This window comes from Benincasa hispida, chromosome 5 (genome assembly GCF_027475165.1).
Source record: "Benincasa hispida cultivar pf3 chromosome 5, pf3_genome.v1.1, whole genome shotgun sequence".
Classification (NCBI taxonomy): domain Eukaryota; kingdom Viridiplantae; phylum Streptophyta; class Magnoliopsida; order Cucurbitales; family Cucurbitaceae; genus Benincasa; species Benincasa hispida.
Genome location: NC_143482.1, coordinates 38,694,207 through 38,709,681, shown reverse-complemented (window position 1 = coordinate 38,709,681; position 15,475 = coordinate 38,694,207). Strand labels below are relative to the sequence as shown.

General features: G+C 33.1%; 1 protein-coding gene across 1 annotated transcript; it reads right to left on the bottom strand.

Moving 5' to 3' along the window:
* Positions 1-6,416: 6,416 nt before the first annotated feature.
* On the bottom strand, positions 6,417-15,112 carry FAAH (fatty acid amide hydrolase). The gene is made up of 20 exons (XM_039031015.2): positions 14,662-15,112; positions 14,448-14,557; positions 14,274-14,334; positions 13,591-13,781; positions 13,358-13,487; positions 13,157-13,234; positions 12,936-13,083; positions 12,605-12,717; positions 12,347-12,422; positions 11,190-11,261; positions 10,576-10,627; positions 10,067-10,147; positions 9,895-9,978; positions 9,645-9,748; positions 9,071-9,163; positions 8,773-8,841; positions 8,058-8,122; positions 7,412-7,473; positions 6,921-7,016; positions 6,417-6,766 (listed from the first exon to the last, which is right to left on the bottom strand). The coding sequence occupies exons 1-20, from the start codon at positions 14,738-14,740 to the stop codon at positions 6,710-6,712; spliced, it is 1,821 nt and encodes a 606-aa protein (XP_038886943.1). The 5' UTR covers positions 14,741-15,112; the 3' UTR covers positions 6,417-6,709.
* Positions 15,113-15,475: the final 363 nt, after the last annotated feature.

Below are 15,475 nucleotides of genomic sequence, written 5' to 3'. Positions count from 1 at the left end.
AGGAAGACAGTTTGTTAAAGAAATGCTTAATCTCGCTCATGATGAGGATCTCGCTCATAATTGTCTTCACTTTATTTACTTTTCATAGAAATATATAGATATATATATATATACATACACGACCAATGAGAAAAAAAGCTAATAATCACTCATGAAAAAATAACAACAATAACATAATTTTGTTACAACTAATAACTATAATTGAGTAAGTTTAATGAAAGTGCATATATTAAAATTGACTATAATTGAATAAGTCTGAAAAAATATGGTCAACCTTGATTTTATTATCAAGTAAATTAAAAAAAAGGTGTGAGGTTCTATCACCATGCTGCCCTTGCTCCGATTCCCCTGCGCGATTCCCTGCATGCATTGACCAACTGCATGCATGCTCCCTATGCCCGCCACTGATCTGATTCCCTTGCTCCGATTCCCTACATGCATTGACGCATTCATGTCGCTCTACCATAGTCTTAATGCCTCTTCAACCACCCCAAACTCGTGGGTCGAGTGTTCAACACTTAACCTACATTCTTTTAAACCCACATCCTCTTCATTTTTTCTCACTCACTCCCTCGAAAATTTTTGCTCACTCACTCCCTCGATAGCTCACTGCCCTTGATTTTGCTCACTCCTCTCCCCTTGATTTGTTCACTGCCCCTTCATAGCTCACCGCCCCCACTGCCTTCGAAAATAAGCCTTTGAAACCATCTTCCTCTCCTCCCATTTCCATTTCCATTTCTCTTCTTGTATTTTGTTTAATACAAATTATTCTCACACAACTATACTGGTTCGTTACTCTACTAAATTTTTATTTTTTTAAGAATAATTATAAATTTTATTTTTGTTCTTATATTATTATTTTTTTATAGATTCTAATTTTTTTTTTAATTTTTTGTAATTGTTGTTAGATAACAAATAATAGGAAAAAATGGTAAACGTTGTCACTTTGAATGAAAAAAAGAGAACTACCATCGAATCTGTGAGTTGAACTTATGATATTTGAAAATTTTAGTTTATTCTTATGATATTTGATTTATTTAGTATTAACTTTGATGTTTATAGTGTTAAAATATTTAGTTTATTGTTATGTTTAAGAAGTTGATATTTATAGTTTAATACAAAATTATTTTGATAGTTAACAAGTTTAGTATAGTTTCAAAAGTTTAATACAGTTTGAAAATTTTAGTTTATTCATATGAAAATTATTGTTGTTATGTTTATTGTGATAAGTTGATATTTTCATGTATTAACTTTGAAAATATAATTTAAAATAGTTTGAAAAAGTTTAATTTAATTTAATTTTTTATTTTGTATTAAATTCGAAAAAATAGTTTTAAAAAGTTTACCTCATTTTAATTTGAAAAGTTTAATTTGTTGTTATTTTTAAAAATAGTTATAAAAAGTTTAATTTACTGCTATGTTTAAAAATAATTATAAAAAGTTTAATTTATTGTTATGTTTAAAAAGTTGATGTTCATAAAACTTAAAAAGTTCATGTTTATAAACTAAAAAAATTAATATTTTTTAATATACTTCTTATAAAAAGTATAATACAAAAAATTGATGTTTACCTTTTTTTTTTTTTTTTTTTTTAGAAAATGGCAGGCAAATGCTTAGGATTTTTGTTGTTTACAAATGATAATATGATTGATGGTATTGATGGAGTTGAGTATGACCAACCACCAAGTGGGAATTTTACCATAAATGTGAACAGTGGAATTGTATTTGAACAATTCATTGAAATGGTTGGGATGTTACTTAGTATAGATATAGGAGCAAATCAAATAGAAACAATATGTAGATATCTTAACCTAGAACCATCAGAATCAATAAGGTTTATGTCATTCCCTATTTCGAATGCACAAGCTATGAACTTGATGTTCTCAATAACAATGCCACTACCAAATCTAGTGCATTTGTACGTAAATGTAAATAGGATAGGGGTGGATCCTAATACATCATTTAACCAGTTTGAAGATCCAACTCAATGTATCGATCCTGATCGGGAGTCAGTAGCATCGCCATGTAATAATGAAGATATGGCGACTAACAACCTGTACAGAGACTTCAGAACAGAAATGGATGACGAATTTGAAGAGTTGGATTTCGATGGTCGTGAACATGAGATGCTTTCAGATACATTCAATGATTTGGATATGAATGTACTGGATAGTATTCGAGAATATGACCCAATTGTAGCTTCTGTGGACGTTGACAATACTCAATTGTATAAAGGGATGATTTTTCAAGACAAGGAAATGCTACAACACGCGGTCAAATGTTTTGCAATAAAGTGTCATGCACCATATGAGGTTGTTGAATCTACTCCGACAATTTGGACAATTCGTTGTAAGAAGTGGGAGAAAGGTTGCAAGTGGAGACTTCGTGCAATAAAGAAAAAATTGCATGGCTTGTTCGAGATCACTAAGTATGATGAACAGCATACATGTTTTTATTCAGAACTAAGTCAAAGTCACGTGCAATTGGATTCATCAATGATTGCACTGGAGTTCTGTGACGCCGTAAGAGAAAAACCATCTATCAGTGTGGCACAACTGCAGTTCGACATCAAATCAAAGTTTGGATATCATGTTCCTTACCATAGGGTATGGGAGGGAAAAAGAAAAGCGTTGGCTAAAGTGTTCGGTGATTGGGATGAGTCTTACAAATTGTTGCCCAGGTGGTTATATATGGTTAAACAGACCAATCCCGGAACACGTGTAGAGGGGAGAGTTAAAGAAACGCTTACTGAAGGCCATGTTATTCTAACTTTTGTATTTTGGGCATTTAGTCCTTGTATAGAAGGTTTTAATAAATATCGGCCGATAATTCAGATAGATGGTACACATTTGTACGGCAAATGTAGAGGAAAACTGTTGATTGCTACATCAATTAACTCGAACGGCCATCTTTTTCCACTTACGTTTGTTGTTGTTGATGAAGAGTCCGCAGACTCGTGGGGATGGTTCCTGAAACACCTGAGAGAAATTGTAACACACGAAGAGGTGTGTTTAATTTCAAATCGACATGCTGGTATAATTGCAGCAGTGAACAACCCAGCAAATGGTTGGATGGGACCGAAATGTCACCATCGTTTCTGCTTACGACATATCGTCAGCAACTTCAATAAAAAGTATAAATTTAATTCATTGAAAAATTATGTTTATCGTGCCGGGTGTCAGTTTCAAATTCGAAAGTTCAACAAAAAAATTGAAGATATCAAAAGAATAAATCGGAGCTGTCTAAGTTTTTTTACATTAGTTTAGAGCAATGGACTCAAGCACATGATGGAGGATTCAGATATGGGTGGATGACGACAAATCTATCAGAGTGCATAAATGGAGTCCTCAAAGGAGCTCGAATGTTGTCTATAAATGCTCTTGCTCAGATAACATTCTTCAAATGCATGAACTATTTCGAGAAAAGAAGAGAAGAAATAAGGGATGCATTGGAGCTCAAGATAAATACACCCAGTAATATTATTTTTTATATATTTTTTTTATTAATAATTTATTTCAAACATATTTTATAATACTAAGTGGGGTAAAAATGCAGGTACGCACACGAGAAAATAAATAAATGGACTGCACGATCTAGTAAACATGAAGTACAATCATACGATTGGTATGAAGGTGTATTTCATGTGAAGACCGAACGTCATAGTCTCAATGCCAAAGGAGGAAACGTTCAAATATTGAGGCTAAACAGGTCCGAGCGGTACTGTTCATGTAACAAGTGGCAAGCATTTGGTATTCCATGCTCGCATTTTATGGTCGTTTGCTCACATTTTAACATGAACTATGAAGATTTTATTGAGGACTACTACAAATTATCAACGTATGTTGAGGTTGCAAATGATCCAAACCAAGCTTGCTATATGTAGTGACAACCAAAGCTATATGGAGGAAATTCATTATATGTATAATACACCTATTGTTCCTCCACCAGCTCCTAGACGTAGAGGACCTGTTCGGGAAGAGGATGAGTTTGATGAGGTTGCACATAATGTGGAAGAGTTTCCCCTTATGATACAGACGCAGAGTCAAACTGATTATGTTAGTCTAATGATGATGATGCCAACATTTGGTTCAGGATATCATGACTCAAAGGCTGGTCCTTCGTCTTCATACATGCATGGACATGGTCGGGGTCGTGGAGAGCATAATGAATATTTATATTATGAAGCGCCTGCAGAGGTACCAGAGCAACATCAAGAAGAACCCGAGCAACCTCAAGTTTGAAGTCGACGACGACAACCAGCTCGAAATCGATGACATCCGTTTTGTGGGACACATTGATTTTTGTAATTATTTTTATATAAATGAGATATTAATTTTTTTAATTTATTCTTTTTAGAGTTTAAATAAAATAATAAAATATTTTTAGAAATTGTTTTTATAAAATGAGAAAGGAAGAAAGAAAGAAGAAGGTGGAATGTGTAATAATTAAAAAAAGAAAGAAAGGGCAAGGTCGAGGGTTCAAAATTCGACCTACCTTGGTCGAATTTTGAACCCTCGAGTTATTAAAAAAAAAAAAAAACAATATTTTTACAAATAGTTTAAAAACAACCTTATTTTCCTAAATAGTTTTTAAAAGGACAATATCCTTTTAATTTTCCCGTTTAATCCTTAAACTTTCAAGTTTATCTCTATTTTGTTCTTGAACTTTTAAAATATTTAGTAAGTCCAAAACGTTCAAGTTTTGTGTAAAATAGGTCATTGAACTTTATGAAGTGCTTAACAAATTTTTAAACTTTCAATTTTATGGCCATTAAGTTTCTAAACTTTAAAATGTATATAATAGATATTAAACTGTCCGATGCATATGAGTGCATGTGTGTGTTATTTTCAAGTGAAAACTAATCAGATGGTAAATGTTGCAACGTATCTTCAAATTTAAGATAATATATATTGCAACAATGATTCAAGTTTAGAGTGTAATTTGATGAAATTCAACATTGATGCACATCAACGAGATTTTAAATGGTATGAATTACATATTTATACATCATGATTGCAAACTTTAAGCCATAAATTTATTGTTTTATTAATATTTTGGAGCATGTTATTAGAAAAAATTGGATATTATTAGAGGACTAGTCATGTCTTGTGTGTTAAGTAACATTAACAAAAATATACATCAGCAAAAAAAAAGCATATGTTAACAAAATTATTAATTGAGAAACTTTAGTAAGGATAGAGTAAATTTGAGAAATTGTAAACATGGATAAATTAAAATTACCTGAAATTTAAAGATCATTTTATATTTTGGTTAAATAATAACTAAAATAGTTTAATTTAGGGTTAACGCATTTACATAAAATTTTAATACAATTAGAGTAAAGTGAATAATTTTTATTTTTTTATTTTTTTTAATGATTGTGTCTGCCAACCTGAAATTTTAATACAAATAGATTAAAGTGGATAGTTTTTTTATTATTATTTTTTTAATGATCTTGTTTGTCAATCTAAACATAGCTCAACGGATTAATACATATACTTACAAAGGTTAGAAGTTCGAATTTTCACTACAATTTTGTTGAACTAAAAAAGTTGTATCTTACAAATACGAAAAGGAAAAAAATCATAAATTGCCTTCTTATTCCAAGAGGGATAGACCAAGAGTAGAGTTGTGAAGTCTAATGAGTTGTCAAGTCATTGAGCCACAATGTAAGGAATTAATAAAAGCATAAAATGGATGTTTTTTAATCGTGGAACACACGAACTCCTTCGACAAAACAAGAAGTGGAGTCAACTCAGCTCTCCCCAACTCCAACTCCTTAAGCCAAACACTTCTCCCTCCACATGATAACAACTTTTTATTCTTTTTTTTTTTTTTTTTTTTTTTTTTTTTTTTAGAGTAAAAAGATGATTTATAGGATATAGGGCACATTGTTTTAGTAGCATCTCTTAGATACTTTTCCTATAGGGCACATTAATTTAGTAGTATCCCTCAAATTCTTCACTAGGCAAGTCTCTACCAAAAGATAATTGTTATGAAATATTTTATAGTTCTAAAAGTGTAAAATGTTCTTGGAACCGTTTTAGGAATGCCCTAAAAAATTGTGTCGAAATAATATTTGATCTAGTTTCTCAAAAAGTTTTCTAATCTTTCGCTATAGTGAACAAATATTATTTTAAGTATTCTTCATGTTCTAGCTCCCTATTTTTCCTCGTGCTCTATTTCCATCTTGTATACTTGCATCCCATATGTTTTTAACCTATTTTAATCCTACTTTTACCCTTGTAATCTTGGCAATAAAGCTTTGTCAATTCTCTAGTAGGATGATTAGTATTTTTTATTTTTTAGTTATCAAATGTTGCACCAATAATGTAATCTTGAAAAGCGTAATCTTGAAAAGCATAGGAATTACATTAAACTTAAGAATGTAAATAAAGTCAAATATATAAAAGGGATGTCAATAAGGAAGTTCCTTAATTTTAATTATTAATATATAAAGGTAAATGATCACATTCTTAGCTCTCTCAATACTCTTTACCAGTAAGGAAGAGGCTGCTGGATCAAAGGGTTTTTTTTCCCTCTCCACAGAATCACCTAAAAGCATATGGAAACTACAATTACACAATTTCTCATGCGAAATATGCATCCTTACAATGCGAAAAATGTTTTTATTTCTTCTCTTTCAAAGCCATCAAATCAAGTTTCCCGAGGTCGAAATGACTGAACTTAGCATAATTTCTTCAGTCTTTTAACCTTTTAGAACATCATAAAATGATATTGGCCTCTTCGGGTTTCCACATAATTCCTGGGGAAATCAAGAGAAGTTTGTTAGTTGACAAAAAGAGGTAATAGAAACCGTTACTCTTAGATTGTTTAGTAACATTTTCATTTCTTGTTTTATTTCTCAAGAAAAAAGACAAGAAACACGAAATGAGAAACAAGAAATAAGAAATATGTACCTCTATTGCCGAAGCCAAACGTAATATTGTAGCTTCACTCCATGGACGACCAATCAGTTGCAAGCCTATTGGGAGGCCTTGTTTATCATAGCCAATCTGAAAGATAAACAAATTGGAAAAGAGAAATAACATTGGTAAATGGAGGACATGAAACTGAATTTATAGATTATCACAAATATTTTGCGAATGAAAGCTACATTAAAAGGAAACACTTCTTTTAGAGAGAAGAAAAATGGAGGATCTTTTCACTCATCTTTAACCAACATTGTAATAACCTTTATAACTAATACCCCAATCATAACGTTACCCTGCATTTTTTTTCTCTTTACAAAAACAGATTAAAAAATTGCGGAGAGCATAATACCCAAAAGAACATGAATATTACTAGTCACTGGACCGTACCAAATATATTTCTCCCATCAAACTTCTAATATAACAAATGCACATAAATCAATCATTTACTAAATATAGGGTGTTGGGGGAAGACTCACTGGGACAGAAATGGCAGGGAGTCCAATAAGATTGGCCGCAGTGATGAACCGCATGAGATAACCTGACGTTATTCAAGCCATGAAATTTGTCGCGAGTGAAAGTATATATGGATATAGATATATCATATATGTATAGTCCAGTAGAGATTTTCCATAAAAAAATGAAAGAGAATATGTAAATCTTAAATCACCAATTGATCCAAAAGCTTAAGCTGATGGGTGAAGGTAGATTTAATTGTATATCATTTCACACTTCCCCCCACTTGTGGGCTTGAAATATGAAGAAAATCCAATAAGTGGAAATCAATATTAAATGGAGAGGAAATAACATTGCAGGGCTTAAAACACAAAACCTTCTTGGACCACCTACTGTAATACCATCTTAAATCACCAATTGCCCAAAAACTTAAGCTAATAGGTGAAGGTAGATTTAATTATATATCATCTAACAATAAATATATCTATGCAGTCAAAAAGTTCATTAGATGCAATGTTTTCCAAAAAGGAAGGGTATGTTTGACTTGAAGGACGTTTTTAATTTTGGTTTTTTCCTTTTAAAAATCAGGCATGTATGGTAAAAGTTTTCTTGAAAGGTTGCTTGTAATCAGAGAACACTCAAACCATAATTTGCAGTATGGTCACAAACCTGTAACCGGCATATCCGTCTCGCCATATTTATGAGCACTGGGAGGTATAAGTGGTGCAGTCATGCTGTTATAATGAAAGGAACACAGTTTAGATAAAGAAAATTAATATAACTTAAAAGCAAAGTCTATAGTGGCAACCAATCCTATCCAAAGGGAGATAAATTATGTTTGGTATCTTTCTACAATGAACGGACGATTGTCTCACTAGTAACTCACAAATTTCAATAGATATATAGATTCTAAGGAACATTGAGACTTGATGTGAAATACCAAGTGCGGTTTCTTCATGAAAACCTGCAGTAAAATCCTCCACATAAACCGGGATGTATCTAGTTCCATTCATGTCAATAGACGTAGATATAGTATTTCTGAAAATTATTTGGGGTGCTTGTTCATATTTCCTTGCATTATCAATTTATGTATATCCTCTCTATTGTAAACCACGAAACCAACTATTGATAATATTTATATTAATATAATAATAATAATAATAATAATAAATTGAGTATATTAATTCTATCGTTCAATGGATTGATTACAAAAAGTTTTCATGATACTGTAACAACAGAAGTTTGTTCTTTTTCCTAGTTGATTATGATCCATCTTTCCTTTATATTATCTACCGTGTAACAATTTCAGTCTAAATGATCAAGTGCATTAAAGCAGACTCCACAGACTCAATTCACTGACAGGAGTGGAGATAGAGAAACATACCCAGTTGTCGGGGTCACGATTACATCAACCTTCTTGAAAATTTCCATGTGATGATGCATTATTCTCCGCCTAAAATAAAATATACCATCATAATTCACATTTTGAGGGGGTAAAGAATCATAACGAAACAGAATATGGAAAAGCCAACACATCTAAGAACTAATTAAGCTGAAATGTTATAAAATAATTGTGAAAATACATACTTATATCCATATAAAAAAATGTAAGAAAATTAAATACCACTAAATACTAATGATTATTTAAGATATGAATAGTTCTGGTCCCTAGTTTATCTCACCTAAGGCACTGTGCAGCCACATAATCTGATGCAGTAAATGACCGAAATAGTGCCGAACTGGTACGACTGTCATAAGTCAATTTTTTACCTTTCCTGAAGAAAATAGATACCCACATCATATGAAAGCTAAAATCGTTGGATATTATCTTGATTTGAAAAAAGCCCGAAATGAGGAGAGTCAGCGCATACACTTAGGAAAGCTAAACAAGGAAAAAGTGTCAAGTGTGGATGCCATTAAGGTTTATCCTCTAAGGGATGCATACAAAGAGCAACCTTCTACTACGTTTTTGCTCTAGTTAACTTGGGGGGATGGGATTCTGAAGCATACCTTATATAAATTTCCCAAACAAGTTTGAAAAGTTATATTGCAATTGAAGAGAAAAAGGTGCTATTGCTAATTGCAACCCTGACCTCATGAAACAGAAATCCAATCTTTTGAATCTTAATTTTTCTTTTTCATTGAGAAACAACTGTTTAAATTTAGAAATTTTCAATCTCTTTTACAGGAATTCTTAAGATGCGGGAAATGTGATAAATCTTCCGGTGCCAGTTTCGGAAAGCCAAAATAGCATACCCATCTTCGCAGTCAGGATTCACTGAAGCAAGAAATTCAGAACCAATTGAAACAAGATGAGCAGTGCGCATTTCAAGCAGCTCAGGCACAACAACTTCTACAATCTTGCAAATTTCCATATAAAGTATACAAAACGTGTAAGCATGATGAGTACATGTATTAGCTGGGAAAGACAAGATGTTGCTCTTAGCATACATTTTAAAGCTGAATAAGCCATTTCTTAAGAAAGAAATCAAAACAATGGGCTTACTTTGCAGCCATGGGTTTTCGTCAACAGTTCAAGAATGTCCTCACTCTTTTCAGAGATATCAGTTGAATGTACGTCATTAAACCACTGTTAGAGACGAGTCAAATGCTCAATAAAACATCCCATACATAGAATGATCAAATATAACCAACTAGATCACAAGAAAATAAATTACCGGCGAGTACTTTCCCAGTCGTAATGATCCCAAAATATTCAAATTATCATCTGATGATAGAATTGGCAAGCACGGTGGGGCCTAGAAATGTGCACAGCAATGATTAAGTTGTCAATTTATATATGGAAGAAAAATAGATCATCTTAATCAACAGTTCATCGGTAGACAATGGTCATCCACAACTTGGGGAGGAAAGGGTGGTGAATTAATAGCAGCCTATTAGTTCCTCTGTTTTTTTTCTATGATAACCGTGAATTTAGAGGCCCCACTCTTTGCATTGTGTTTATGGCTCACTTACCAATCCTGGGAGGCCTACAATACAATAAGGCCAACTCCAAGAGAACATTTTTTTCCCATTTATCAAAGCCTTACGGTCAGAGGGTTGATATTAAGCAAGTGTGAAAAAAGTGGGCAGTTCAAGCTGTTCGTACATTCATTCAATTACCAATCCAAAACTTGGCTGGTTTCAAGTTTCTATCATTACTTATTTACAAGCCTATAATTCTTACTGGTTTCAAGCTGATTTTATCCTCAGAAGTGGATCCCAAAATTGCTGCATATCTGATAAGACATAAAAAGGGAAGACTGTAACGCTCTCAATCAATCAACATGACACTAAAGATTAACAATGGTCAGCGACTCAGCATATAGTTCAAAATCAAAAGATGAGTATGCTTATGCTTAATTAGTAGCATGCAGCACCAGCTACTAAAGAAAGTAATGGTAACAATGAGTGAATAAATATGTCATATAGTTAGCTATTAAAGTTTCAAAACTGATGTAGGGTATTTTATGAATTTCCATATATTTTTATGTTTAGATAAATTTACAGCCTTATTGTAGTTCATACCTCCTCTTTAGTTAGTTATTAGACATGCCTGTACTCCCTTCCCTATTTAAAGGCTTGGCCTTCATTAATAAAATCAGATTTGATTATTGAGTTTTAATCAAGATTGCTCCAAGAAAGTTAGTTCCGTCAAAAACATCCTAGGAGCGTTTATTTCATCTCTTTTATCATAATTGGTGAGTAATGCAATGTGATTGTAATGTCACCAGGTATAGAGATGCTTAGACTAGACCAATGAGCCACAACATATGGTGACATCCAATATGAATAACTTACACTAGCATGATATCTTCCACCGACGATGCTATTGGTCCAATAATCTCAACAGTCCCACTATCGCACAGTGAACTGCAAAGAAAAAGTTCAGTATTGAGATCCATCGTTTCTCCATGAATAAGGGAGAAGAGAAAGGGTAACTGAGATACCCTCAACTCCCATCATTCCTAATAATCGAAGTTCAGACCTCTTTACCATTTACAAGGTACATTGGGAGAACATACTATGTCAAAAATTCTAAATTCTATAGCTTACAGACTCAGACTTCACGTGTTTCATCTGTCTTGCACATAATTTAGAAAAGGTTCATTTAATCCACATCTAGTCAGATCCTAGTTATATATGTCATAAAGTTTTGAGGATAGCACGGTAATACTCATGAATAAAATATTCACGTATCTCTACATTACAGTAAGAAATAGAGCAAAATATATAATTAAGCCAAGGCACTTGGATGAAAAGGATCAGGATAAAGGTCTAATCACTACTACTCCCTTCTTAGTTCCCAGACAGTGTGATTAGGGACAATGATTTTGGCTCCCATAATGAGTATTTTCACCTTTGACGTGCATGGACCAATTAGTCTATAATATCACATCACAGGCTACATCCTGAACTATAATTTTAATCCTAACATGAAAAGCATCCAACTCATTTCCTCGGCAATTAAACTTAGAATTGGTTTGAATGAAACCTAGCAAAATACCATTTACAAGATATAAGTCTTATTTGGAATGTCTTCATCTTTTTGTTACAATTTTGTTCCGTTATTTACAGTTTCCTTTAATCTTTTTTATCAAATGAAAAGCTTTGTATCTTGTTCAAAGAAAGAAAAGGTTAACAAACCGAGCTCAAGCATTTTGAATAAGTTGGTTTGGATGTATCGGAAAAGTTTGACATAAGACATAATAAATCCATAAGCATTGTAAAGTTTAAAAAAAACTTTTTGCTTGAGAAATATTAGAATACATAAAAATAATATATATTTGAAAATTTTATATTATAATTTATAGTTAAATGTGTACTTGATGTGTCCTGGATTTTTGGAAATGAATGTTTGACCATATCCATGACATGTCGGGCTCATATCTTGTGTCTTGAACGGTTTGCTTCTTACCTAGTATATTTCTTTAATATATATTAGTTGAAGGGCATACCCTTTAATACTTGTCCGCCCATACGTTGTTTTTAAGCCCACAACACCACAAAGGGAGGAAGGAATACGAATCGAACCTGCCATTATACATTATCTTAAAATTTTCACAATGAACTAATAACGAATGACTTTTCAGTTTTATTTGCTGGAAGAAAATAAACCTTTTCATTGGAATGAATCAACCTTGTTACATAACAAAGTCAAATACAGAAACTCAAGAATATAGAATCTAAGAAAATTATGAAATTATGTTCCCTACCTCCACCATCTGTTCCAAGTGCAGCGGAACATATACCAGAAGCAACAATTGCTGCAGGACCTGAAGACGACCCTCCTGTGTACCTATCAGGTGCATGAGGATTTCTCGTTGTTCTGCAGTACCAAATCAGCCAATGAAATCATAAGGCTCGACAATTGCCAATCATATAATAAAAATGCAACCTCCAACACCATTCAATTTGTAGAGAGCTCAACATGGTTTATTCTCAGTTGAAGTGATAGTGATACAGGCATACAGCCTTATATAATACCAAACAGAAGCATCTCCAACATCAATTAACGTTGTCAAGTGAGTGATAAGCAATACATACCCATAATTTGGATTATTTCCAGTTGTACCCATACCCAACTCATGCATATTTGCTTTCCCTACAAATATTACACCGCATCTACGCAACCTAGAAACCGAATCTGCATCCTTTTGCACAGAGCGTACCTCATGCATCCATGTCGATGCACCTGTAAGCATAAAATAAAAACCTTAATCTCAAGACTTTGTGGAAGAGTTTTGGCTCTGTTCAAAATTGTTAACCTTTAGTTGGATGAGGGTAACAGTCGATATCATCCTTGATTGCTATGAATATCCCATCCAATATAGACAGTGGATTCCCTAAACAACCAAAGCAAATCAGCATTTATTGCAACTTATCTTTTCTTAATCATCCCTTATCACTTGGAAAGGAACAAAAGATAGCAGAATTGTGCAAAGGAGATGAGAAACAAGAGACAATACCTTCCTCAAACCTCTGTGTAGAAGCAGCAGCTTGCTTCATGACTTCCTCAGGATCAAAAGAAATCAATAGAGGTGCGGATGGTTTTTTGTGATTGAACTCCTGTATAACTGAGATTATTTGTTCTGCAACCTATTACAATGTCGTAATGGAAAAATTCTAATTAGTTCAGTTGGTGACCTGAATTAACAACAAATGAACATCTCCAGGCAACTAGAAGCTAGTTATGGAATACCGTAGAAGGGGTCACACGCCTTGACCGATAAGCATGTGCATAATCACGAATTTTCCAATATCTGAATGGTGAAGATGGGTCTGTCTCAACATGGGCAATGGGATCATAATGCGGAAGACAATTCAAAGCTATGTCTACTCGGTCTTCGGGTTTTCCATCTTCATCAAGGATGGATATAACAGGCTCTTCTTCTAAATTCATAAGATATATATTGAGCATTTCAGTGCTGAGAGGATCATACATTATTCGGAAGCATTTTGGTTGTTCAATTGGTTGATCATATGCAAAGGCCTAGTTAAATTATGACAACTTGTCCATTTAAAATTTCACCATTTCAACTACCCTCAACGTTGAAATACAATTGGTAAGGTAATTATCAATTCCCAGTAGAGAAATCTAAATCAAAATCTATTATACATTTTTTAAGTTCAACAAATGTTTAGGTGGGGACTTGAGCCTCCAACCTGAAGAGAAAGAAGTTGTGACTTAACTGCTAAGCTCCGCTCATGTTAGCAACTAAATCAAAATCCATTACACTTTGATAGAATCAAGAGTGGTTCTCTCCATAATCCTAACCAATCAATCTAAAGAAAGACACTGATTAGATTGCTGAAAGTTTGACGAACAAACCGAATGTGTAAGCAACTAACTAGGATTGTATCATTCAATAAAAAACAAAGGACCTTGAGGAGGAAATTCAGGCTTAAACATAGGTGCCTCTGGTATCACTGTATTCAGCAACAACTGCCAATGACAAGAGTACAAAGAAACTTCAATGATCTCCTCCAGTCACAAGTAGCAGCTCAAAATAATCAAACAAAAAGAAGATAAAGAAAAGAAACAAAAAGTCAAAAGACCTCCTCTATTTTGTTCTGCTTCTTCAGTACGGAGACCACGAAAGAACCAATAACAGGCATTTCGAGGATCCCAACAAAAAGCTTGAAGAGAAACCCAGCCAAATGAGGAGCTGCCACCAAATCAAAATCAAATTTCAACCCATTTCTACCCTACATATTTCGATCAGTAAATCACAATTCATCCAAGAAATAAAAAGGGGTTTTAGAATAACACCTTGAATGACCTCTTTCTCATATTTGACCGCCGTTAAATCAAGTTTCTCGACCGGTACCATCACACGCTTCTTCCCCATCTCAAAGGGGGCTTCTGAATTTCGTTGGAGAAAGAAAGGGAAGACAGAGATGGACACAAAGTTGAAGGAAACAATTAAGTCATTGCATTTGAAAAGAAAGGTCTAAGAAAGACGACAATGGGGGATGATGGAAGGGTTAGGAAGGCGATGAAGACGAAGTTTGAAATGAAAGAGAGGATTGAGGCGAGGCGAGGCGAGGCGTGGCGTGGCGAAGGAGCATATGGGTATTGGGTATCAGTGATTCAGTGTTATTGCCGCCCAAATTCCTCGCAAGGACCAACCGAACAAGAAAAAGATTGAAGGCGAGTGAAATTGCCTGGGTCACTTGGTAGTTGAATGGAATTGAATTTTGAACTTTCTTGTGACTTGGGTAATGAAGGGGAACACACAATAATAATAATAATAATAATAATAATAATAATAATAATAATAATAATAATAATAGTAATAGTAATATCTTCGGAGTTTCTAAAAAATATATGACAAAACAGGTTGTTTTTTTAATAAATATTATATTTACTAGTATTTAGACAATAATATAAATATGATAATATTAAATCTTCTAAAACAAATGTGATAATATTAAATAAATTTTAAAAAAACACAAAATGACTTGATATATTAATTATAATTTTTTTACAATAATACTGTTTTTAAGTAAATAAATAAAAAATTTGAAAACTAAATACAGTTCATACTTCTAGTTTATTGTTGATTTTTTTTATATTATCTTTT

Coding starts and splice junctions, on each gene's coding strand:
- FAAH (XM_039031015.2), bottom strand. CDS start 14,740: ATGGGGAAGAAGCGTGTGATGGTACCGGTCGAGAAACTTGATTTAACG. Junction 9,979..10,066: donor GACTGGGAAAGTACTCGCCG/GTAATTTATTTT, acceptor CGTCTCTAACAG/TGGTTTAATGACGTACATTC. Junction 7,474..8,057: donor GACGGATATGCCGGTTACAG/GTTTGTGACCAT, acceptor GAATAACGTCAG/GTTATCTCATGCGGTTCATC.